A 27,302-nucleotide genomic window follows, 5' to 3' on the forward strand; every position below is an offset into this window, starting at 1 on the left:
ATGGGTTCTCCGTGTTATCTGTATACTGCTAGAAGTTAACTGAATTAATGCTTCAAATACAGAATGAATCAGTAGCCTGTTACTTTGCATTTTAAGTAGTATGGACCTGACATACTATATACTTGTGCCAGCATTTAGATGCTGCACCTGCCCGTAGGCAGCGTTGCTGTGAGGACTAGAATAGCAGCTAAGCACTTGAAGACAGGTACCGCTGGCAGCTCTTATGCTCTGGTCTGTGCTGAATGGGAGCAAGTCTCAGTACTTCTTCAGGGGAGATAGTATGACTGATAGCATGTCAGTATGGTTATGAGACAACCAGATGAATGGTCCAAAGTGCACTGCTCACTCTGGTCAGCACCTTGAAAGCTTTTCAGTTGGTAACAGAGACTACAAGGGACACCCATTCACACACATTTATACATATACATTTAATATATAAGATGTGTACACATGCATCCATAGCTACCTCCCTGAAATGGATAAAGGAGATTTCTTATAAACTGAGAACCCACTTCAAAATTCTGCCATTTAATTCTCTTAAGGTTTATTGAGGTAGTTACCTTGATGCCTCAATCCGGTACCAGTATGAGTCATCAATAGTCAAATCCGGATACTCTACACGTCCAACTCCAGATCCAACGTCCCAGAGAAAGCTTACTTTGCCTTTACGCATTTCTATAGCCAGAAAGTCAATCTAGTCCAGAGAAGCACAAAAACAATAGATAACAGGTATCTGAAGAGGCCAACAGAGTTCTTTTCAACAGGCGCTCTTTATAGATATGGGAAATAAGTATAAGTCTCACAATAAAAAGTCCCAAATGATATGATCTATTATTATGCATTATTAAGTAATATTTTATTATTGTGCCTTTAAAGCAACACATGTGTCCTTACTGCTGAGGCATAAGAGTTAATGCAACTAATTCTAATTTTGAAACAAAAGTCTTTTCTCATTCTGATTCTTATGGTAGAGACAAAAGAAAATATTGGGAGGCAGAATTCACGGTTTTCACCAAGGATACTGACATCTTTTTTCTTTTAAGTTTATTTATTTATTTTGAGAGAGAGGGAGGGACAGAGAGAGAAAGGGAGAGACAGAATCCCAATCAGGCTCTGTGCTCCACTGCGCTGAGCCCAGGGTGGGGCTTGAACTCAGAAACCATGAGATCATGACATGAGCTGAAATCAAGTGCCAGACACTTAACCGACTGAGCCACCCTGGTGCCCCAGACACTATTTTTGAGGACTCAACTATGATTTTTCACCCAAAGTGGTGTAAAACTTCTCACCTGAATGACATATATCAACTCGTACGTAATGACTGCTATGTTGAAAATTTTATTCATTTTGGAAGATCCCCATGCATACAAAGTTAAATGTTCAAATAAGAGGAATGAAAACTTTTGGGGTGAGCATTTGTAGATACGACTTCTGTTTATTGAGTCATAAATTCAACATGAATCCAAAGAGTTTTCATTGGTAGGAAATAAGTACACAATTTGTCGTTTTCATTTAACATGAAAGCTCATTGTAATTTATTAGAGACTTGTTTTTAAAGCTTTATTCCTATTAGTCCTTCTTCTTAAATAGCCAGATCTGAAGATAACATTCTAAATAAATGCTGGAATACTCACAAATGAAAGAAGATGTGCCTAAATACTGCAAAAAGCTTTCTTAATTTTATTTTCCTTCTAACTTACTTTGATGCTTCAGAACTTCCTGTGGTAAGGTTTTCAAAACTGAAAACGTCACACAATTTTGGGACCCTATTATTAGACTCCATACATTTTCCTCACCAACGGGACTAATCTCTGCCTAGTCACATATACAGGAGACAGAAGAAGCTGGATATCGAACTTACAAATTTGGCACTTCCGAGATAAAAAAGGAGGTTGTCGGCAACAGCTGTCTTTACATTGACAACGATATTATTGTAGCTTCCCTTCTTGATTTCCGGCTTGTATGTTCGAATGCAGTCACCCCCGGAAGACACAGATACTTTGATCTTCAAGAAAAACAAGGTACAAAGAACCAAGACTGAATCTCTCAGAAAGTTTGAAGTACCTCCCAGACAACTACAAAACCATCATCATCTCTTCTTTGAAGTTATTTTTCTATCATCAAATAGAATCATTAAATGCCCACATGCAGACACCATTATACTCATTAATGAGGGCGCAGAAGCCAGCTTCCCAGGGAGATTCTGACAATGAGCTGTTCACAGCCCCATATCCTGTTAGTGTGTTACTATTTTTCGAAGCATCTAAGTAACAGATTCGTACCTTCATACCTTTCTCCTTTATGAATGTGGGGACATTTTCAAGAGGTCATTTTATATGAAGCTAATGATAATGATCTTCATTAGGGTTGTTGAATGAAATTTTACAATTCAAATTCCAGTGATTTTCATACCACTTAAAGTAGGACATCATTTTTCTTTTAGTTTTCAAGAGGAAATTACCTACCCTCTCCTGTTCTTACAGTTGGAAGAGGCCAAATAGATTTTGTTCTAGATGTTCTAACAATATGAAGAATATTAATCATGCCACTCAGGACATACATTTGAGAATAAATTATACCTTTTTATTAAGTTGCCAGGAAATGAAACGGAAATAATTTTCAATGGCTATCCCTACTAATGTATTTAACAGCTCCTTTTTCTTTTGACGAGTACTTTAAAAATTACTATAAATTGCTAAGAAAGGAATTCCTACATGAATAGAACTGAAACTGTTCATGCTGATTCTCACTTACATCCATTGAGCCTGTCTTCGGTCACAAATAACACTAGTTTGATTATGTGACTTAATTTCCATTTGTTCAGGTGTACCCTCAAAGGGCACTTTCAGGATGGTAATGGAGTTGCAGGAAGAAGTTGCTACTCTTCTCCATGATAGGAATCAAAGTTGGAAGCAGAGACAAGGAAGGGTGCAGACCTTTTCTTTGCCACTTATTTAAACGCTCAGCTTCCAGAAGCCTCTTGGTTCTCACTAGCAGTCAATTTTCTCGTTCCTTCAAGCATTGCGTGCTACTCAGTTTTTGCACTTGGGAGAAAACCAACTAGGTTTATTGTTCTCCTTACGAAAGGGTTGTGGTGACTCCAAACAAGATAACCTAGGATACCACCATGCCAGTCTCCATGTTGTGGTGATGCAGGAACAGCTCCAAGTCTAACTAGGGAATGGGCATAGGCAGCACGAGGACTCTGCCCCAAGTGTGGTATAGACTGCACTGAAGAGATACTGGATGAAAAACGGTACATTTTCAAATGAAAGCCAAGGAGAGATTTTTGGTTCTAATGAATATGTAAATTCTTATGTGTTTGAGAACTTCTGGGGACACAGCAGATCTGTTGCATTTCCTACAGACTCTGTATAAGTTGTGTATTTGTATATTCTTGTTTCCTCATGTAATCTGCTAACCAAATTGCATCTTCTGCTGAGGAATCAAATGCTGGAAAGGAAAAGGGGCTCAGCCTAATGGAACTCTGTGTGGTGGCCAGGGGCTAGAATAACCCCACAGCCTATTGCTTAGATGGTTTCCCTTGTCCTTGCCTTCCTCCTAAGGGGGCGGGGGTGGGGGGGGAGCAGTCTGCAACACGGGGAACCCAGAACGTTTGCTCTGTGTTCTGGGGGAAGAATGGTCTTCCTGGTAAGTACAGTTTTCTATCAGGGTGTTTGTTCTTTCCTCCACAAATGACGGGATTTCCCTTCTACAAAACGTGCTAAGACTAGGTAAATCAAAATGAGTTGCAGAAAAACAGAACTAGGAAACCTGTAACTTTTACTCTGGATGTGATGTTAATACTGTAGAGCAGACACGCAGTGAAGGTTGGCAGAGGGTGATATGTGACGGAGTAGCATAACGAAATTTGCAGCAAACGAACCAAGACTACCATCAGAGAAGACCTTGGCACTGAGCAAATTCAATACCTGAAGCAGAGTATACACATCACTGACATCAGAAGACAATCAAAGAGAAGGAATCAAGGCCTACTGGGAATTCATGAGTAGAGCTGAACAGCGGATTGAGTGATCCCTGGCAGGAAAAAATCACAACCAAACTCCTGGCAGGACTGAGTTAGTCATCAGAAGTAACTGGGTGTGTGGTTTGTCTTACCTTTATTTCACAAATACTTTATAGTTTGGGTCACAGAGCCATATTATGGCTACTATAATCACAAATGACTTATTTTTGTTTACAGAATACAAAGTAATCATACACTTGGTTGCTGTTTAGAGAAGAAATGACTGAATACGGGTGGAATACATGACTGTTTGACCACAGGATTGACTTCTGTCCTTGGTTAGGTATACCTGGTGGAAATGACAGGGGATTGCATGTCTGGTGTGTTGAAAAGGGGATCACCAAAGTGTAGACGACGGAGCACCAGTACTGAAGCCTAACTGAACTGTTGAAATTCTGAGAACTGAAAGTCTAAGACAGTAGCCATTTTAAAACTAAGGGTATTTAATGTCACTAGGAGTAACAATTAATCTCCTTTATGGCATACTTTACGTATCGAAAAATATGGTTCTCTGAACAAAATGACGGTGTTATGCCCCAAATGCCAGCAATTGATCTTGTAAAGTAACCTATCGCTCAACTCTTACACATTTATATAAAAATTCCTCTGGATTTTCTGTTTTCTGCCTTATGGTTTTGAATATACCCTCAATATCTGAAACATTTAGGCAGCCCAAACTGTTGGTAACCTTTTAACTTCCTTGTGTTTTGATTTCCAACTATAGAGACTTCTTTTAATAAACTTAAAACTGGTATATCAAAATACAATATTTATAAATTTCTCCGTAAGAAGTTGGTAGGACATATGCCTTTCATAAGAAGGAAAGTTTCTGAAACACAAATATCTCTTAGGATGTTTGGGTCTATCAATTATTGTTATTTCTAATGTGAACCATTCATAAGACTTCTAAACAAAAGCCACTAAGCATTAGGTACCTCTAAGGCATTTCTCATACAACATTACCAGTGAATCATTATGAACTCAATTAAACATTATTGAGGATCCCATTATTTTATCTATTGGAGTTTCACTGCACTTCATTCATCCAGTAACCAGGTCATTCATTTAAAAAGAGTATTAGCTACTTACGTTCAGAGCCAACAAAGAAAGAAAACTTTATTATCTTATTAAAAAATTTTTAATGTTCATTTGCTTTTGAGAGAGAGGGAGAAACAGAACCTGAAGCAGGCTCCAAGCTCTGAGCTGTCAGCCCAGAGCCCTATGTGGGGCTGAAACTCACAAATTGTGAGATCATGACCTGAGCCGAAGTTGGATACTTAACTGACTGAGCCACCCAGGTGCCCCAAACTAAAGCTACTTTAGAATACATGTCTTTAATTTTTTGGTCATGTTGAGTATGTGTCAGGGCCACATCCAGACACTCATGCCAGGTTACAAATATATTTATAGATCATCTTTAATACCTACAAAACTTATTTGAAAAAAAAATTGACTTGCTTATGTATTTCTAGCATCTTATTTAAAAAAATAAGACACTTTGCTATAACTTCCATTTCCAAAAGTAATTGAAAATTTCCTTGAAAGGCATGGACAATGGTTAATTCCTTTGGCATTTCTTTATACCTTTCATTTTGTATCTTGAGACAAGTTTTATATACTTAAGGAGTAGGAGAAAACAGAACTGATGTATATAGGGCATATTTCTAGATTTCTTTATAAAAAGAAATAAAAAAAAATTCCAGATTTCCATATATGAGGACTTAAAAAATGTGGCTAAGTGTGTGATTCACAAGAGAATATTTACTATTTTTGCTTCTTTAAATGAATATTGCAAAATACAGGAGTGATATCTCAATCTCTCCCTTTCTCTTGTTACTGCCACCTGCTATAGTTGCCTTCTGGGGCATCTGGGTGGCTCAGTTGATTAAGTGTCCAACTTCAGCTCAGGTCATGATCTCATGGTTCATGGGTTTGAGCCCCGGGTGGGGCTCTGTGCTGACAGCTCAGAGCCTGGAGCCTGCTTCTGATTCTGTGTCTCCCTCTCTCTCTGCCCCTCCCCACCTCAAGCTCTGTCTCTTCTCTGTCTCAAAAATAAATAAACATAAAATAAATATAAACTTCTTTCTAGCATCTTCTTATTTATACACCAAACTACTTTCAGATTCATATTCAAAAGAGCACTGCTCTGATAATATTATGTTTTACATTCGAGAACTTTCAGCTTTTCCTCACCAATGAGGTTTATCTCAGGTATAATTGTGGCTAAACAAAACTGCTTCCATTTCCAGCCAAGGCTGGAACAAAAGCTGACCTCCACTGACCTTTTTGATTTAATGTTCACTCTACTAATAATCCTGGCAAACTAGACCACTCTTTCAAGCAATGACCCTGAACCTTCCTTCTCTGTCTGACTTGTACATTCTCAGAATGCTCTGCGTCCTTACTCTCCCCTCCCACATCCAGCACTACCCCACTCAAGGCCAGGCTCGAATTCTGCTCTTTGGGAAATCTTCTGGACCCTACCAGAAGGGATCTTTTTTTTCTAGAAGTTTATAGCCATTCCCAGTGCTCATGTACAAATAGTACACTATTTGGCATTATCTTAGAGTTATATATGTACATGGCTTAATTTTTTCTATGGTGTTGTAAACTTGGTACCTAAAAGTAGACTTGAGCATAGGAGATGCTTTTTCTACATTGGCTTAATTTTAGTTAAAACCACAAACCTCAGACTAATATCTGACTTCTTTTCATTTTTTGCTTCGTATATATAATACTCATATGGCATCATACTGCCTACACGGTTTTCATATGGTAGCTCAATATATATCTTCTCAACCCTGGCTGTTTCTTTCACTTTGAGCTTATGTATATCACAGTGACTAATTTCTTGTCATTTTCTAAATTTCTCTTTAATTTTTTAAAATGTTTACTTATTTTTGAGAGAGAGCACATGCATGTGGGAGGGGCAGAGAGAGAGAGAGAGAGAGAGAGAGGGAAACACAGAATTGGAAGCAGGCTCCAGGCTCTGAGCTGTCAGCCCAGAGCCCGACATGGGGCTCAAAACCACAAACTGTGAGATCATATCCTGTGCTGAAGGTGGACACTTAACTGACTGAGCCATCCAGGTGCCCCCTAAATTTCTCTTTAGTCAGAATGAATCCCTTTTTAAAGTGCACCTTGAACTTATTATCTTAGCTTTCTTTAGAGGTATCAGCTATGTCTAAGGAGGAAGAATGATATACTGTTACTTGGGCATCATATTATTGCCCACTACTAAAACATATATAAGTTGATGAACTAAGAAAAGGCATTTTCTGGTGATTCTAGCTTCAGAGTTGTTCAGGAAAATGGAACTTTCAAGATGGAAGACTTGAGTATCTAAAAAGATTTGAGCTTAAACCTGACAACACAAAAACTATTATTTTTTTCTTCCATTTCTACAGTTGTCATGGATGTATTTACAAGCCTAGATAAAGTTTCCCATTGGCACTTAACAATTCTACCCTGGTTCAACAGATTACTATCTTCTAGAAAGTTCTATGTCTTTCCTAATAGTTTTCTAATTAGGTTAATAAAGAGCAAAATTTTGATACAAGTGAGGTATTCTCCATTCTTACTCCAAAAAAAAAAAAACCCTGCAGAAATTATAACCAAAATGATTTTTGTTGTCCCTTATATTCAGACAAAAAATATATAAAAGAATGGTTCTTCATTGCTATTACTCTATATAACCTTGTTCATTCCTTCCTGATACAGCCCCACTGACTAGCCTTTTGTGCTTTCATCAAAAGCAAGAACTCTCACCCATGACTTTGTAACATACAGTAGTAAGATTTCCATTCTTGCTATTTGTGCTACTCTATTCAAACAAGGATAAAATATAACAAAATTCCCATTTTTGTTTTTTTAATTTCTTTAAGATTATTTATCTCTCTGAGAGGGAGAAAGAGAGAGCAAGCAGAAGTGGGCAAGGGGCAGAGAGAGAGAATCACAAGCAGGCTCTGCATTATCAGAACAAGCCTGATGCAGGGCTTGAACTCATGAACCGCGAGATCATGACCTGAGTCAAAGTCAAACACTTAACTGACTGAGCTACCCAAGTGCCCCACAAAATTCCCATTTCTAAAACAGTAAGTAGTGATTATTCATCCTATGAGATGTGTTTTGAAACTTATGGAAAAAATATCTAACCTTTTATCCTCCCCTCCCCTTAAAACAGCTTCAAGTTAAAGGAAAACAGATAATTCAACAGGATACACTGGGGGAAGGTATTCCCTCTGGGAATAGTATAAAAAATTACAATCAATTACTGATATTGAAAGTAAAACACTTACAGAATTAGCTTGTTTCCGGGCTTGGTTGATCAGTTCCTTTATCTCAGAAATGTTTTTCTTTAGGTTATCCTCAAGTTCCTTGATGGGTTTGAGTTTATCTATTAGACGATCAGCTTCTTGTTCTAGATTTTTCACAGTGGCATCTGCATCTGCAACTGCATAGACCAAGATTCGTGCACACCACACACACACACACACACACACACAGAAATGAAAATAGTAGTATGCTTAATTAAATAATTGAAAGTATTTCATCTTATCCACATGACAAAGCAGGACCATGACTATTGAAGCAGTTTGTGATGGCAAATGCAAATATTTCAGTTGGAACTCAAGCAGGCCAAAGCAGGACTGTTAGAGATAGAGAACCAACACTGTGGCTGTGTGACCAAAGTGAAAGTTAGCATTGAAGGTAGAGAATACAGTGAATAATTCAATGATTAATTTGTAGCTTCAGCCAAAAATCTAACCTTTATGGAATAGAATTTTAGTTATAAAATCAAGGAAATGAAAGTGTTTTAAAATGTCATCTCATCTGTCCAAGCCAGAACTGTGTTTAAACCAGAGTTCTCACACAAAATTGGTTTTCCTTCTTTTACGCAGTGTCTGTCTTTGTACATCTTAAAGAGAGGAGCCTATCAGAATGTCTTCTGAAAACATTGCAGTGTTGAACAACCCTCAGACTGAAGGCCTGTCTTAAACTTTAATTAAATCTTTCATGCTGCAGTTCATTTTCATTTTGAAGAATAATTGATTATCCTAATCTCTATATTAGGTTGAGACATATTAAACTGTCATTTTTTATAGGTTAAAAAAGGTTGAATATTGACAATTTCAAAGGAGCTTAACCCTCAAATAATAAGTTTATCACTGATTCAGAGACTTTCAGCATGTGGTCTTCAGAGGAGGGTAAATGACACATGGAAACCAATTACTCAATTTCTAGGATGCTGGCCGCCTTACCCAAACCATGTCATTTATTATCTGATTGAGCGTGTATTGTTCTGCTTTCTATCATTGTGACTATGGTGAAAAAATGAAACTACTTAAGGACCAAGGCTGTGTGCCCTGCTCGACTATGAACGATGTGTTCTCCGGTGGTCAATGGACCACTCAGGAATGAATCAAATGTGCTCAAAAGCAAGGAAATTGTTATTTTTTAAACTAGGTTTTGAATTAAGTATTTTGAACTCATAATATGAACAACATTGTGAGCGATGTTTAAAAAGGACATCGGTATGTTATTAATTTTAATAGAGTTGCTAGATCAAAGCCTGAAATGCAGGTTACTAGGGTCAAAGCCCTTGTTACAGAATTGTATATTCAACAGAGACACTGTTTACTTTAAGTAAACCTTTTGCCTATGTTTTCCTTCCTTTAATTCTCCAATATTACTCTGATATTCATATAATATACAAATTATTCTACAATTGAGAACAATGTTTTAGATTTGGATTTATGGGAAAAACAAAAAGGGTAAAGCAAAGCTACTTAAGGTTTGTGCAAGAAAAGATTCTTTTCTTTGATAGCTTCCAGATTCTAACCAAATGTTTCCAAATGAAATTGGAAGTTTATGCACCTCTTTCACTCCCCTCCCCGTCTTCTGAAGCAGATTAAGTCTTTTGGGAAATATCTTCTTGATAGTTTTAAAAATAAATCATCTGTGATAGTGATTCAGATACATTCTTGTATAGCAGTTTTTTAAAACTTCTGACTTTCTTCCGTAATTATTTCAGTGTAGAGATTTTAAAATCACTTTTGAAGATAGATTATGACTATGTTTTTCTAGAAAATTATCTATCTCTACTAGGCTCGAAAATTCATCAGCATAGAGTTTTGACAAGTACTCTCTTACGTGTTAAATTTCCCTCCTGTACGTTCTCATAGCTCCTCTAAGAACTTTGCCTATCTGCTCTTTATTATTATTGATCAAGCCTGCCAACAACTTAAAATGTTTTACCTTTACATTCCTAAAGATCTACATCTTGGATTTATCAAGTGTATTATTTTTCGGTCTTTTAATTCACCATTTTTTCATCTTCTTTCTTTTAATTTTTATTTTGTCTAATTTATAGGGTTGATTATGTAAATTGTTCATTTCAGTGCTTGTTTAGTGAGGTGATCACACTCATTTTCCCCTGAGGACAGCCTTGGTCATATCCCCCAGGTCTTGATATGTTGGGTTTTATAACTATTATTTCCAATGCTGCAGTTTTCTTTCTGACTTTGAGTTTAAGCTATGAGATGTTTAAGAGAGAATATTAGTATATCCCAAAAATTTCTCATTAGATAAGATCTAATTTTATTAAGTTTATTATGCGCTTCTCCAAGGGTAATTCTCTAGAAGCTGAGAATAATTATTTATATGGAGGGGGAAATGCGGGCCTCAGGGGAGAAAAGCAATGACAACAACATATATCTGATCTATTTTAATCCTGCTGCAAGGAAGTCATTTGAACTTCGGTGGTGGGATCTGTCATGAGAGACATCCCAATTTATTTCAATTTGTGGAAGAGTTCTGTTTTCTGTTTTTCTACTGATATCGTACAGATATTTCACTAATTTCTACGACACAAATGGAAATACGTAATATCAAATACATCCACATGCTAACTTTTTGTAAACGAAGAGGTCTTTTATTTTTTATTTTTTTTTTTAATGTATCTAGGATCAATGCCGTGACACTGGGAAGCGTAGCTATCTAAGGGTCAAGCAATGCCGACGCACGCTCACATGCAAAGCTGAAGCTTTTGCAATAGGCAACCGAGCATAAAGTTACTAGAAACTATGCAAGTAAACATATACATACTGATTTCTGCAGGAAATTTCATAGGGAAGCAAAACAAAGAGAAATTAGAAAATTCATGAGGACATATTTTTATAGATATTACAAAGCAGTCCTTCTCAAAAAACGGTACTTTTCACAACAGGTGCTAATAATAAATGTACCCTATTTAGGTCAAACAAGACCTAAATAAAATAAAAATCCACAAATACATGTCAGATAGCAGGCTATTGTTCATATTAAAGGAAACTTTATCATGATGTTCTAATAGGATACAAAACAGACCCAGTTTAATTGATATCACAGATAACTATCTCTAGACAGAGGGTAGGATCAAAAGAGATAAATATTATGAATCGGTCATATCAGATGAAATCAATCTGGAGTAGAATGAAATGATATCTTAAATTTTAAAATAAGTAAAAGAGAATGATATTTACTTTAAAACTAATTTTCATTCTTTGGGGGTGGGGATCTTGTGATTTGACATGCATTGGAACCATTTATTCAGATAGCAACAATGCTGAAAATCAGCACCCGAATTAGAGAACACATAACATCAGTAACAGTGCTCTTGTTATTGCACAATATAAACACTGTGATAGCCAGTGAAAATGTTGGTATATAAATAGAGGGCTCGTCTCTCCAGAGTGTCAAGTACAAAAAAATCAGGCATCTCTTTTGGTGAAATCACAGGGTGAGATAATGTTCTATTTCTTCACAGAAGGGAAAAAAGAATATAAAAATATCCTCTTGTTTATTGACTCTAGGTCATAATTTAAATTATCATTATATTAAATTCCACCATATTTTCTCAGTAAAATCCTTATTAATGTGACATAATTTAATATAATACACAAAAGATGTGAAGAAATATTCTTGCTAAAGTAAACAAATACTTTAATTTCCAAAAAATATTAACTGGAATTTAAATAATGAAATATTAATATTTCTAATTTTAATGCATTTCAGGCTGATATCATTTTCATATCCTGTTATACAGGCCTGTTCATACATGTACCCCTTGGCCTCTATGTTCCAAGGGACTTCACCAACTCGGAGGGTAGAATTTCCCAAGTACAACTGTGTTTTCAGTTAACCGAAGAAGTAAAAATATATTTGGAAAAATAAAAATTGGCATTCCTATACCAAAACTAATGCAGACTTTGAGAAGTTCTAATTTCCTCTGGATGGGACAAAATGTGGACGCAGAAAGCACTATGCAGAACCTGAGGGCTTGGGTTCTAGTTCTGAAGCTGCAGATGCTCCATTCCAGAACCCAGGCTAGAAGGAGGGCAGACAACATCACTGCGGGGTGCCTTCCAGCTCTAAGACGTATGAGTCTGGGGTACTTTTATAGTGTGAAGAAACAAATGACACGACCAAAGTGAAAAAGGAGATCTTACTGTTCTTCGAAGGATCTTTTACCACCGCATTTGTTTTGGCTACGCTGTCCGCTAGTTGATTGTAATTTTTCTTCAGGCCGTCAAGGTCCTGGTGGAGATCTTTAATCCGAGCCAGCACATGCTTTGCTGTGTCGTTGGCTTGTCTCGCTTTGTCCTTAACGCCTTGCAGTTTAGTGGCTGTGTCTGCCAGCAGAAGGTGTAAGGAACAGAACACAGGGTGTGGGGTTAGTGGCTTACTCCATGAGAGTCAGAGGGAGGCGGTGGCTTGCCGACCTCAGAGACACACACGCAAAGGGAAAGGCTGAACTCTGTCTCATTAGGTTATAGCTAAGGAAATAGATTTTTAGCGAAATGAAATTTTCTCAGGGACCTTTGGTAGGCATATTTGATTAACTCTTCCAATAGCAAAGTTATTATTCTAAATGTTTATTGCATAAGGGTACATTGTGATTGGCTGCTGAGCTTATTATAGAGAGAAATTTACCCATGATTCATAGTTTCATCTGCACATTCAGAAGAGACAATGATGAATGTACTTCAACTTAAAGGTAGACAGACCTTCTCAGTTCTTTTAGACCATGTGTTTACGTATTTATATTTATTTTCAGCATTGGAAAATTTCTAAAAATGTCCTTGCTACTGAGGGTCATGACATGCAATCCTGGGAAGTTAGATGTCTTTAATGTTAAAAAAGTAAAATTAATATTTTCTGTGTTATATAAACGTATGCATTAGTTTCCTTGATCATAATTTGTGTAAAAACCATATACTGAAAAAATAGATGCCAATTAGTATGTGTAGATTAGTGGTTAAGAGCACAGGCTCCAAGAACTCCTAGGTGTCATAGTTGGTTAAGCATACAACTATTGATCTCAGCTCAGATCAAAATCTCATGGTTTGTGAGTTCAAGCCCCATGTCAGGCTCTGTACTGGCAGTGCAGAGTCTGCTTGGGATTCTCTCTCTCTCTCTCTCTCTCTCTCTCTCTCTCTCTCCCTCCCCTCTCCCACTTGCATGCACTCTCCCTCAAAATAAATAAATAAACTTTAAAGGAAAAAAAAAGACCACAGGCTCCAAAATTAAACTGTGGAGTTCAAATCTCATATATGCTACTTTTAACAATGGCCTTCAGTAACTTGTTTGTTTCTTAAATTCGATATATGAGTGAAATCATATGGTATTTGTCTTTCTCTGACTTACTTCCTTAGCATAATACTATGTATCAGTTCGTCACCTAAAAAGTGTGGATAGGGGTGCCTGGGTGGCTTAGTCGGTTAAGCATCCAACTTCGGCTCAGGTCATGCTCTCGCGGTTTGTGGGTTCGAGTCCGGTGTCCGGCCTGTCTTTGGATTCTGTGTCTCCCTCTCTCTCTGACACTCCCCTGCTCACGCTGTCTCTACCTCTCTCTCAAAAATAAATAAAAACATTAATTTTTTTTAAAAAAGTGTGGATAATACTATTCACTTTACAGGATTAATATGAGGATTGCATACACTTAACAAGCATATTGGATAAGCACTCAAGAAACATTAGCAAACTTTATTATTGTATTATGCTATTAAAAATATAAAGGATAGTGGTTTCAGCAACTAATTCCAAACAATAACTTCAAGTACTTATAATAGGTAGGAAGATATTACAGACATGGTTCTAACGTTACTATTTGAAAGTTGAAACATTTAAGGAACTGAACTTTGCCAAGAAAGAAGTGCTCATGGTTGCCAGAAGGAAAGGGTGGTGGGGAGATAGGAAAAATGGGTGAAGGATGGTGGGAGATAAAGGCCTCCTCTTACATCATGGATCAGTCATAGAAATAAATACACAGTATAAGGAAGATAGCCAATGCTACTGTATGGTAGCTACAGTTGTGGTGAGTATAGTATCACCTATAGAGGAGTTGAATACTATGTTGTGCACTTGAAAATAATGTAACATTGTGGATCAACTATATTAAAAATAAACATGATGTGCAGAAAGACTCTCACCTGTTATTGTAGGTACTATAATAATCTGCTGTAACTTTGTGGTAGAATGACCTTTTGGAGAACAGTACTTGTGTGATGTTATTTTTCCCCATTAATATAAGACTACAAATAACATTATTTCTAACAATAATAGTTTTATCAGGAATAAGATTTCCTGGTCTGACACATGGAAGAACAGTATCATATCAAGATGGCTATATATTTTCTTTTTTTGCAACATATGCCTATGGCTGTCAGCTAGGGTAATAAAGCATAAGAAATATCACAGTGTGAGTGTACGTTAGTCTTTCATTCTCACAAAGAAGAATTCATAAGTAAGAAAACCAATATCTAATTTCCTGACAACAGTCCAAGTGCAATGTCAGAAAAAATGGTAAATGTTAGAACATTCTTTAAAAGTTCAGGTCAACTGAGGGGCGCCTGGGTGGCTCAGCTAGTTAAGCATCTGGCTTTGGCTCAGGTCATGATCTCATGGTTTGTGAATTCAAGCCCCGTGTTGAGCTCTGTGCTGACGGTGCAGAGCCTGGAGCCTCCTTCAGATTCTGTGTCTCCCTCTTTTTCTGTCTTTCCTCGGCTCATGCTCTCTCTCTCTCTCTCATAAATAAATAAACTTAAAAAATAGTTCAGGTCAACTGACAAAGTGTGCAATGTCTGGAATGCTTACCATTTGGAATGGCTGACAATTTTCCCAAAGTGTCATTCAAAGCTCTCAGGAGATCACCATTTCTAACATCTGCATTTTCTAATCGGGTTCTTAAGCCATTCAGATAGTCATCATTTTCTGTGGGTAGAAAACAAAAAAAGATGAAATAATTTTAATCATCTTTGAGCTTATACATCACTGATCTAGCTATAATTTCAAATTATTTTTTTTTAATTTTTTTTAATGTTTTATTTATTTCTAGGAGAGAGAGAGAGACAGCGTGAGCAGGGGAGAGTCAGAGAGAGAGGGAGTCACAGACTGAAAGAGGCTCCAGGCTCTGAGCTGGCAGTCAGCACAGAGCCCGACGCGGGGCTCGAACCCACGAACCACGAGATCATGACCTAAGCGAAAGTCGGACGCTTAACCGACTAAGCCACCCAGGCACCCCAATTTCAAATTATTTTAATATAAAATTTATAAAAGGCAGGAGAATTAACTTAATTTTTTTAATTAAATAGCATCTCTCAATAAATATATTTTAGATCATAATGTAAAATATGTTTACGGAATGACCACTTCATTTTTTATAGTTTATTGTCAAGTTGGTTTCCATATAACACCCAGTGCTCATCCCCACAAGTGCCCTCCTCCATGCCCATCACCTCTCTTCCCCTCTCCCCCACCCCCATCAGTCCTCAGTTTGTTCTCAACATTCAAGAGTCTCTCATGGTTTGCCTCCCTCCCTCTCCCCAACTATTTTTCCCCTTCTCCTCCCCCATGGTCCTCTGTTAAGTTTCTCCTGTTCCACTTATAAGTGAAAATATATGGTATCTGTCCTTCTCTGTCTGACTTATTTCGCTCAGCATAACACCCTCGAGTTCCATCCATGTTGCTACACATGGCCAGATTTCACCATTTCACTCTTGAATATGTTATACAACCATGTTTTTTTCTTGGTACCTGACTTTATCTCACTTAATTTGATGGTTTTCTATGGAGAAAAAAAACTTCAAAAGAATCAATCTTTTATTGCCCTTATAATGATGCCCTCTTGATATCATTCCCATGAATATTACTTATTTTCAAAATTTCATTACCAAAATGGATCATTTGGATTGGTTTTTAAAAATCTTGAATAGATATGATTTAAGTAGAATCTCCCAACTTCAGTATCATATTAATATTTCCTTGAAAAAGAAATAAAAATCATAGGAATAAAAAAACAAATTCTAGTACATTTCTGATAAACTGGCATATTTTTATAGAGAAATAATATTTTATAAATTGCTGTCAAATAGGCTTTCTATAGATTGTTTTTTTCTCTCTACCTTCGCATGATTTCTTTAACATTAAACAAAAAAAAACCCCACTGTAGATAATTTAATATTACAAGTGTACATTTTTCAGCTTCTTTCCACTAGTTTTTTTTAACATTGTCCAAACTTTGGCTTAGTTTGTATTATAATAGCAACTAAGAGGTTCAGAGTTTGAGTGTAACAGTATAAAGGATTAAGTTATGAAATATTTTAGAAGAAAATAAAGATCCAATCTGCTAGTAGAAGAACCTAAGTTTAGAAATTTTGCTTAAATACACATCAAATTGTGAATGTATCTTAAAATCAAATCTGTCTTTTTTTTCTTTAAACATCATTTATTAATGAACACTATAATTGAATAAATGAAAGATATAAAACCCTAGGCCTCCTATAATACTTTTTACTTTTTATGACTGGATAAAACAGATCGTTTCTTAAAAAAATATTTCAAATAGTTTATTATTGCATAACATTTATTCCCTTGTGAGATGCATGCCAATCATTTCAATTAGCTCTACAGAAATGCAAAATATAAATACACGGTAGAGACCTCAATTAAAGAGGAACACTGAGAAAGGACCAGGAAAGAGGTAGCCCCCTCCTGGCCGGGACTGGCAGAGACATTCAGTGATAGTAATGACCGGCGGTCTGTGTGAATGTGTATGTGATATAATAACTTCAAGATATTTCTACTATTACCATCTCCAACTTACAAATGAGGAAATTGAGGCTTAGAGAATTTATGTAAATTTCCTAAATTTCCATGATTAGTAAATGGCAGGGAATTCAAATCCACATGATCTTATTCTAGAAATTGTGCTTTTTTTTCATGGGTTTTGTTTTTTGTTTTGTTTTTTACAAATAGTTTATTGTCAAGTTGGTTTCCATATAACACCCAGTGCTCAGCCCCACAAGTGCCCTCCTCCATGCCCATCCCCCCTCCCCCGACACCCATCAGTCCTCAGTTTGTTCTCAGCATTCAAGAGTCTCTCGTGGTTTGCCTCTCTCCCCCTCCCCCACTATTGTGCTCTTAACGGCCACAGTTTGCTAGCGTTAGTAATCAAAACCAGGGATCCGCAGAGCATATTAGGTAGTAGCGCTCTTCCCTACCCACACCTGACATCCCATCCTTTCACCTCATTTCTCCTCATTTTCTCCTTTGTTGCTTTAAAAAAAATTGGCCACAGTTAAAGACATCTTATGAGCCTCACACAAAAACTACGTAAATAATCAAACAGGAATATTAGAGAAAATTAGCAATGGCTACATGCAAAATGACATGCAGATATACAAAGTGTTCCACATTTTTGTGAATGATGAGCAAAATAGAGGAATAGGCAGGTCACAATAAAATAAATAGAAATAATCACCAAATTCAAATAAAGCACCTAAGATTATCATATACAAAGGAAAAGTAAGATATCATTTCTCATTTATCAGATTGGAAAAATATAAATGTCTGATAATACCAAGTGGTTACAAGATTATTGGTGGAAATGCAAACTGATGTCATTTTCTGAAGTACAATTTAATAAATGTATTAGAATTTTAAATAAACATCTATTTGTCCCAGCAATTGCATGGCCAGAAATTTAGACTACAGATATACTTGTGAAACTTTATCAACATGTATCTTCCAGAATGCTCATTAGATCTTTATTTGTAATACCAAAAAAAGAGAAATAGCAAAAAACGCTCTGTGTTAGGGAATGTTTATATCAATATGGCAATGGTATATACACAGTCTTTAAAAAGAATTAGGTGAGTAGGTGCAGATATGAAATCAAAATCCTTAAGATCTTTTTCATGAAACTGAGCAAGATGTACCATATGTATATGCTAACACATGGATGTAAAAATTTGTCAAGGTGGGATCTTGTAGAGGGTAGGTGGCATAGAATATACCAGAGAACCCTGACAGTATTTACAGCAGGAAGGGAGTTGATGGTGGTGTGGGCAAGGGTGTACTAAAACCTTTCATTTCACACTTAGTTATGCTGGATAAATTGTTTCTTGGTGCAGATATTTCTATTCTTTTATTTCAAAGATTAAAAAAACAAACAAACAATAAAAAATGACTACCACAACCCGACCTAGGGCAGATCGTTATTGCCAACCCCACAACTGTTGTTTTCATCGCTTTCTTAGTACCTAGTGTGGGGAGGCCAGGACAGACTAGGTCTTATACAACTAAGCCAGAATGGTCTTGATTTGGTTGTATGCATACCCCTTGTAGAGGCAGTGCACCTGACTTCTCAGAGGAACTGAGCAGGCCCCTGTCATCTGGAGAACAACCCTGGCCTTGATCAGCCTGCATCTGGGAAGGAGAGCAAAGGGAAAGGAAGATGGATGAAGGATTCTTAACTAGCAGTGTTCTGAATGTGAAAAAGAGGACTGAACATATTAATTAATGACCCACTTCATTTCATGTAAGGGCTTTATGGGCAGATAGATTAAACCACTGTTATACAATAGTAAAGTAAGCGCGTGCTACAGTTTAATGCATCTGCTTTTAAGTTCCAAGTCAAAGACCTGACATCACTGAAAAACAAAGCATAAAATATCCTAGCAAAGCATGGCTCTAAAACATCAATATGTCCATTTCAGTCACTAAGATGTTATTATTTTCAATTCCAGTGCCTCAAAGTATACTTTCCAAGTAATTAGATTTTCTCCTCTGTCAATCATGATTCGTCTTTCTTTTAATACTTCTGTTATTTTCTCTGTTTGTACTAAAATAAAATCTCTGGATAGGTTATTGAAAGTCTACTTTCAGAAAGAAAGCCAGTCTGATTATGAGTATGATAGCTATATGAATTCCTTGCAAATAAAGGGCTGCTCTTTTGATATTAACTTGCAAGTCTTTGTCAATTAAGGAAATGGAACAGTACAAATTTTATTTCTTAGCTTCTTGATTGGATTTGATTTTTTATATAATGAAGCATTCAAAATGTTCTGGCAAGCAAGATCTTCATGTACAGTGAAAACAACCATTAGTTTAAAGGGCATCACTAGGTTTATACTGTTTTATGCATTCGGATAGCCAATGCTGGCTGAACAATCAGGCTAATTATTCCAAGGAAAGACTGATCTGAAGAACATAGTTGCTGCTGTCCCTCAAGTTCCAAAGCAGTAATTTTTATCCTCTGCTTTCTGTACTAGAAAATCAAAATGTGAATACTCTGACCCCACTCTGATTTCTGTGTTTCACCTATTTGATTAAGATGCCTTCTTGATGTATCCTTTCTCACATTCTGATCATTTTTTTTTTTTTCTGAAGTAGTTTCTGGAATTTCTCAAACCAAATCTAAACACTTTATGACTTTGTCAATAGAATTAGGTGAATAGAAGCTGTGTACAGAGAAGTACTGCAGATTTCAAAATGGAAAACCTGAGAAATTATAGCAATGAAAAGCTAGAAAAAATAAGCACTCTAAGATTGGCTTTAAATGAAAAGACATGAGGCAGAGTGTGTCTCTAGCTGACATGGAAGGAAGATTACATTTGGCCCAGTTTGAACTGTAACGTGACCACAGAAACAGAATTATTAGTAGTTAAAAGAACATCTAACCCAATTCTTTAGTTGTCATTTCTGAAGAACAAGAAAGGATCAAATTTATAATTCATAGTGACATTTTAGAGGATCTCTTCTCACTTTCTTGGCTCTTGCACCCAGTAGCTATAGTCAAGTCATTCTCTTTTTCTTCTCTCTGGATACCACCCCCACCAAGCCTCAAAGGCCATACATGCATGCTTTCTCAGCTCTGGTTTCCCTTTCTCATCCTGTCCTCACACATTAGAAGACAAATGTCCAGAAATGGGTTTGGCAGAGACAGAACTCATAAAGTGAGAGGAAGGAGCAGAGCAGTAAGGGTAGACTGTGAACATTCTGGACAATATCATTTGCCTTTGTTGCCTATCCACTGACATTGTTAGGTAGACATACTCAAAATGAAAGTCGCAAGACAGAGTTGTAAGTCACTTCCCCTAAGAGTAGATACTTACTCATTTACCATGTCCCTGAAGGTGTGCTGAATAGGGATTAGAGTTTAGTTAAATTAGAACTGGAAACTTTGAACTATGCTATGCCATATCTCAAAATAAAGCTGTTAATGTTATTTCTTCCATCATCCATAAGGTCTTCTTTTACAAAATTCTAGTCATTAAAAATGGCATGTGGTGCAATGAAACCCTTATAAGATGTAGAGATGGAAGTTGTGGGTTCAAATGCCATCTCTATCCCATTTTCCATGTATAAATGAGAATAGCATGTTCCTTTTTATGACAGATATGAGAAATAAATCTGAGGATATATGAGAAAATATTGGCTTTATGACAGGCAGTAAATGGTAACACAATAATTCACATTGGCTTGATAACTGCCTTAATGTATTTACCAGTTTCCAATAATCTTGAAATAGTTTTCAGCTAACTATAAGAATGCTTTTTATAGATTTTAATGAAGTATTCTATTTGACTATCCAAACTCACTTAGCTCAGCTCTTCAAATGCAAGTTTTAGTTTTTATTTAGGCACCAGAAAATACCTTGAGGGAATCTCTCATTCATAAGGATGAAATTCACAGAATTACTATTAATTTTGAAGGGGTCTGGTTAAATGGAATCTATTGTCAAATTGCCATCCAGATAACATTTTGCAATGAACTTCTTGATTACCATGACATTTGTCTTATTATGAACGAATACACTGAGTGATCATTATCATTTCTAATTTGCCTCTTTAAACAAAAATGAAGAAATATCCTCTCTTTAGGATTTCTTTGTAAAAAAAAATAATCCATGTAACTTTCATTTGTTACAAATGTGCTTTATGTTTTCTTGGAGAGGCACCTTCTAAACTAGAGAACAGGTTAATAATGCAGTGTTTCTGTGTGTAGTTCTGAAGCAGAAAGTTTGAAATAGTCAAGGGATTGGCATGAAGTCATGTAAAATACCTTGATTTTTGACCTTCCTGATAATGGGAGATTTCTGCTACATTTGGGTATTCATCCATTTATTCATTTATCAAACATTTGTTAGGATCATAAGTGTCACCTGCATCACCTTCTTAATTATGGCAGAAACCCACTGTTTTTGTCCAGCAGTGAGTAAAAGCATCAGCTTTGGAGCCAGACTAATTGTGGGCTAAAGTGTTGGTCCCACTGTACAAATGTGGTAAAATTCAAATTGTCGGTGTTTCTTCCAATCAAGCGATTTTGTTTTATATATAAGAGGTGGGCAACCTTACTAAATTACATAATATATTATTGTGTTAGACAAGTTTTAAATTTTGTTATATTACATATTTTCATGTTTGAACATCTTAAGAACATCAGAGGTACAATTTCCCTCAAATGACTCCATTCTTAATTTTTCACTCACCTACACAGTCCTTTGTCTTTATAATATTGATGTTTCCAAACAGTCTGCCCTCTAAGTCAACCCCACAACCCAGGGCAGGAAGCTTAAGCCTCACAGAAGGATGGGCAGCTGCATAAGGAAGAAGGCTGGGCCAAAGTGTGAACTTGATTCCTGTTCCTGGCCTCCTGTTAATGGACTTGTGAGCTTGCTATGTCCCATTTTTCCACATTTTGTACTTCTAGCCCTCCTTCATGATGTTATTCCTATTTTTCCTTTTTCCCAGTTGCTGTCACAAGTTGGAGATGTGTCCGATCTCTGCCTATTTCTTCCAGGCATGTATAATAGGCTGACTGGACATGGGAACCTCTGAGATCACTTAATGGGCAGGTCTATGGAGCAGCACATTACCAAGAAACCTTGTCCTAAACTCAAAGGGCCAAATGAGGTCTTGTTCATCATGGCCACAGCGCTTGATAGGCCCTCAGTAACTGTGAGGTGCTACTGAATATCCCCTTCCTCCAAAGGGTCACAGTAAGAAGTCTGAGGAGAGGAGGGAAGGAGAGCTTGTCTGGTGACAGAATCTCCAAAGATCTAAGATACCAGGATAGAGGCAAATCCTCTCTTTAGCCAGTGTCACAAGAAACCAAAATGACCAGACATTGACACCCACTTATGGTTTCTCTAGGACAAGCTCTGAAGCCCGACTATGGGCCTGCAGGCTCATTTTGATTTGGCCAGCAAGGTTATTCTAGAAGAAATTGAATTAGAATACCTTCAAGTAAGGCAAGTGCTGTCTGGCCCAATAGTTCCCACTCTTCCATGTTTGCCACTACTTTGTCGCTTTACTTTTGAACTTCTAAACCAAGTCCAACCTGATTTTATTATCTTGATTTTCTCTATTCGCACTCCACAGGAGGAACTACAGCTCTGTATGAAGAATCAGCAATTTCTATGGGAAAAGGTTGTTTTGTTCTCCAGACTATGGGAGGCTAGGGGATGCAGGCTTGATTTTATCCATTTCATCCAAGATTGTTTTTTTGTCAATGGAACAGATTGTGTTTGTCTTTCATATGCCAATCTTTAGACAGGCTGATTCTGGCAAATGGTAGTATGTGAATTCAAAGGCAGTACATGTTTAGTAATGAAAGAATGCTTTGGACAAAATCTCACTCCTGTATCATACTTTGGTTTAACAGCACTGCATCATTTCTGTTTGTTTGTTTATTTATTTATTTATTTATTTATTTATTTATTTATTTATTTAGTAAAATAATATCATAGAATCTTACCAGGTTAGTAATTACAACTGTATTACATTCATGAAGGCAGAACTTTTCTGATATACTTGTCTGGATTGAATGCCTGAATGTTAAGGATCATAGCATAGAAGAAAAGTATTGATAATCTGCTAAAAGTTCATGTTTGGGATAATTTTGGCACTGTTCTTTGTGTTGGACAGTACTATGCGTTGTGCAATTCACTGAATCAATATTTCTGGGTTTAAGAATAGATCTTTTTATTTCATGAGTATCATCCAGTTTATAGGTGTGTTATCTATTCATTCATAAGTGATTGCATAATTTGACTTATTTGGACAAATGCAAAAATTAGAGATGAATTAAGAAGAAAATATTGAAAATTTACTCTATATAAGAAAAGGTACATAATTATAAAATATTAGTATTCTCAAACTTCTAATATACCATCCTCGACTTCATTTCTTGCCTTGTACACATTCCATGAGAACCTGTACTGGCTATTTTATTGACAAATTCTCTTGTCAATCTGCAAAGTAGTATTAATTCACTTGCTGGTATTAATTCATCTCCTAACTCTTCTAGATCATCAGTTTGTCCCAAATTCCATATCCATCAAGGAAATGATTTTTATTTCCATAGACATTCAATCAGTGCACTGTAGACTGGTTTCAAATTTCAAATGTGTACAAGGGCAAATTTACTTTTAACAAATGTATATTCAAAAATTTTAAAGCAAACAAATTGCTCCTGGCAAGTTCAGACTCCCTCAAGGCAAGGACAGCATAAAAATGGCAGGGAGCTGCACTAAGTCATTCATGACTACAGCACAAACTAGCCAGATTGTACCAAACTAAACCTAGTAACAAATTAGAAATATGGAGGGTATACTGGCCTCACCATTTTTATTCCTTCTAACTCCAGGCACCAGAGAAAGGGAAATGACTAAATCTCGATTTTAATAGCTGCTGTCAAGAGTTTTGCTCTGTAGGGCCTATTTCAGCAGTTCCTGGTGGTAATATATGGCATTTCTCTGATTAACAGCCATTTTATAACTTGTGTAATTGGCCACAAATCAGGGGAATGTCATAATGTAGCAAGAAAACATTCCCATCTCTGTCAGAGCCTTGGCTTGGATTTTTGGAGAAATTATTACTTGAATAGTTTGTGGGTTTTCATTACTTTAAATAATGTACTACCTGAAGGAAAAAAAAAAAAGAGACATTTAAACTAATGAACATTTCTGTCTCCTAGCCCTTTCTGCCATGCCTGTCTTTATTTTAGAAAAAAAAATTCTCTAAAAATTGAATTATTTCTTCATTTTTATAAGACCAGTATTTTTGGGAAAATAGAGGAAAAGTAGGGTTGAGAGTGAGGTGAGGTGACTCAGGTATTCAGGAGTAAAATTTAAAGGGGCACCAAAATACTCAGTAATCAAAATAAAAATATTTTAATTTAATATTTTGAAATTAAAACTATTCAAAAAAGATCTATGATAAACAAAATATTAAACTTAAATTGTTTTTACATTTATTTATTTTTGAGAGACAGAGAGAGATAGAGCACAAGTGGGGGAGGGGCAGAGAGAGAATGAGAAACAGAATCCGAAGCAGGCTCCAGTCTCTGAGCTGTCAGCACAGAGTCTGACGTGGGGTTCAAACTCACAAACCATGAGATCGTGACCTGAGCTGAAGTCAGACGCTTAACCAACTGAGCCACCCAGGGTGCCCCCAAAATATTAAACTTTTAAGTCAAACAGGATTTGACCCTACACTTGCATGACCTAACTTCACTCACCACATCTTAATCTTAGCTCTGGACAAAGGTATTGGATGGGAAGGAGTGGCCACAAGGAAATGAGATCAATTCAACTTGTCTGAAAGGAAAATAGATTTCAATTCTATACTTACTCTTCAGGTTAGGATAAGAGCAGGTTTCTACACAGAACTATGTTTATAGGGATAACAGTCCAAAGCATTTTACTATCAAAGTGCCATGTATAATGACAACAGAAGTTGTAGTTTCCTACTGGCCTCTATTAGACACAATGGACTATTAGTTTAAAGCATGACAAATATAAATGCTTATAAAGCCTCTTTTCTTTCCAAGGTTAGTAAAGATGAATTTGCTATCATTTCTGAAGCCAAAACTAGTGGGATTTAGTATTCTTACAAATTTGTTATACTTTAATTTAAAAGTCAGTATACTGGAGCGTCAGGGTGGCTCAGTCAGTTAAGTGTCCAACTCTTGATCTCAGCTCACTCAGGTCATGATCTCATGGTTGTGAAATTGAGCCCTTTGTGGGGCTCTGTGCTGAGTATGGAGCCTGCATGGGATCCTCTCTCTCTCCCTCTCCCTTTGCCCCTCTCTTGGTCATACACACTCTTTCTCTCTCTCTCTCTCTTTCTAAAAATAAATGATAAATTAATTAAAAAAAATAAAAGTCACTATACTTTAGATATAGGCAATCTGATGTTATATAAATTAGGTTAAAAATTATTAAATATTACCCAATGCAAAATGAGATGTGATATCAAAATACTGAAAAGCCGGTGAGATCGTTTACTTTCATTAAACCAGATAATAAAAATAATCATGAAAATCATGGTGAAATAATTTCATTTTTCCAATAGTGTGATAAAATATCCTACCAATTAAAAACATAATTAACCTGAGCTCTTGGGTGATTCACTGGGTTAAGCGGCTGACTCTGGATTTTGGTTCAGGTCATGATCTCATGGTTTTTGAGGTAAAATTTGGCATTGGGCTCTGCGCTGACCTAGAGCCTGCTTGGGATGCTCTCTCCCTCTCTCTGTCTCTCTCTCTCTTTCTCTCTCTGTGTCTCTGCCCCCTCCCCCACTCACACATGTATGTGCACATGCACAATCTCTCAAAATAAATAAATAAGCATTAAAAAACAAACTCAATTAATCTGAAAATAATAATAAAGAGAGGTCATACTAACCTTTTACATCATTTGCTAACTTCTTGGCTTCATTAAGAACCCCAAAGCTTTTCTGAAGAGAGCTTTTGGCATCTTCCTTTAATGAACCCTGAGGACCTGTTGCCTGTGGATAGAGAAAGAATGTCACATATCCACAAACACAGAATTATGGAATAGACATATTTGGTGGGCAGCAGTATACAGAGTTTACTTTCAGGGACATATTTTGGGCTACAGAATTATGAATGAGCACATATTGGTGATTAAAGTCAGGAGGCTATCTATTGGGAGAGGAGAAGAAAAGCTAGAACAGAAGCCTCTGGAATCCCAACATGGGAGGGGCACACACAGAAAACGTAGCTGGCAAAGTACCTGAGATGCCAGAGTGAAAAGAAGTCAAGAGATGCAGAGTTGGCTGAACATTTTACTTGAGTTGTGTGCTAAGCGGGGAGGTGGGGGGGGGGGCAATTCTTACCTCCTTCAAATGAGGAAGAACACCACTCCTTTAAAAAACCCATCTCTAAATTCTAAGGCAAAACAATCTTCTAAATAACAATTTCTGAGCTAAAATCATCTAGCAGAGATGTGTTTGTTGAGGCTTGGTTTGAAAGAGATGACACAAAGACAGCAGCATGATTTGGGAAAAGGATTTTATAACCTAATGTCTAGTTATCCACTGTAATAGTGTTTGCTCCTTAGCAATCAGCACATAATACATTTATACCAAGACATAAATCAAATAGGATCTTATGTATAAAGTTTAAATTGGAAAAGTATTTCAGGTAGCAGAAGAGCTAGAGAATGCTAAATACTCACTGTCGAAGTTATAAAGCCCAGACCTAACACTCTTAAAAGATACCTGCTAGTGCCTCAGTAACATTTTTTTTTTTTTTATCAGTCACATTATTTGAGCATTAAACTAGGAAAGATCACAGAACTTGTTACTGTTGTGGTAAAATTATTTTCAGGTGTTCTACTAACAACTTTGATTTAATCTAAATGAAATTAGTCAGAGAAAGATAAATACCATATGATTTCATTCATAAGTGGAATTTAAAAAACAAAGCAGATGAACATAGGAAAAGGAAAAAAAAAAGAGAGGGTGGCAAAGCATAAGAGACTCTTAACTATAGACGACAAATTAAGGGTTGATGGAAGGAGGTCAGTGGGGCATGGTCTAAATGGATGATGGGTATTAAGGAGAGCACTTCATTGTGATGAATCACTAAATTCTACTCCTGAAAATAATATTACACTATTATGTTAAGTAAAATTTAAATAAAA

General features: G+C 36.5%; 1 protein-coding gene across 1 annotated transcript in view; it reads right to left on the minus strand.

The window, feature by feature from the left end:
• The window catches only part of LAMA2 (laminin subunit alpha 2), a gene marked incomplete at its 5' end in the record, with an annotated part of 96,684 nt that extends 70,542 nt beyond the window's left edge, over positions 1-26,142 (minus strand). Inside the window, 7 exons of the mRNA XM_039240406.1 lie at positions 561-694; positions 1,862-2,005; positions 8,326-8,480; positions 11,135-11,140; positions 12,517-12,699; positions 15,164-15,280; positions 26,040-26,142. Coding sequence (XP_039096337.1) covers positions 561-694; positions 1,862-2,005; positions 8,326-8,480; positions 11,135-11,140; positions 12,517-12,699; positions 15,164-15,280; positions 26,040-26,142 — 842 coding nt within the window. The remainder of the gene's footprint in view (positions 1-560; positions 695-1,861; positions 2,006-8,325; positions 8,481-11,134; positions 11,141-12,516; positions 12,700-15,163; positions 15,281-26,039) is intronic.
• Positions 26,143-27,302: the final 1,160 nt, after the last annotated feature.

Source organism: Hyaena hyaena, unplaced genomic scaffold, assembly GCF_003009895.1.
Source record: "Hyaena hyaena isolate Hyena2069 unplaced genomic scaffold, ASM300989v1 scaffold_178, whole genome shotgun sequence".
In the NCBI taxonomy this organism is placed as follows: Eukaryota; Metazoa; Chordata; class Mammalia; order Carnivora; family Hyaenidae; genus Hyaena; species Hyaena hyaena.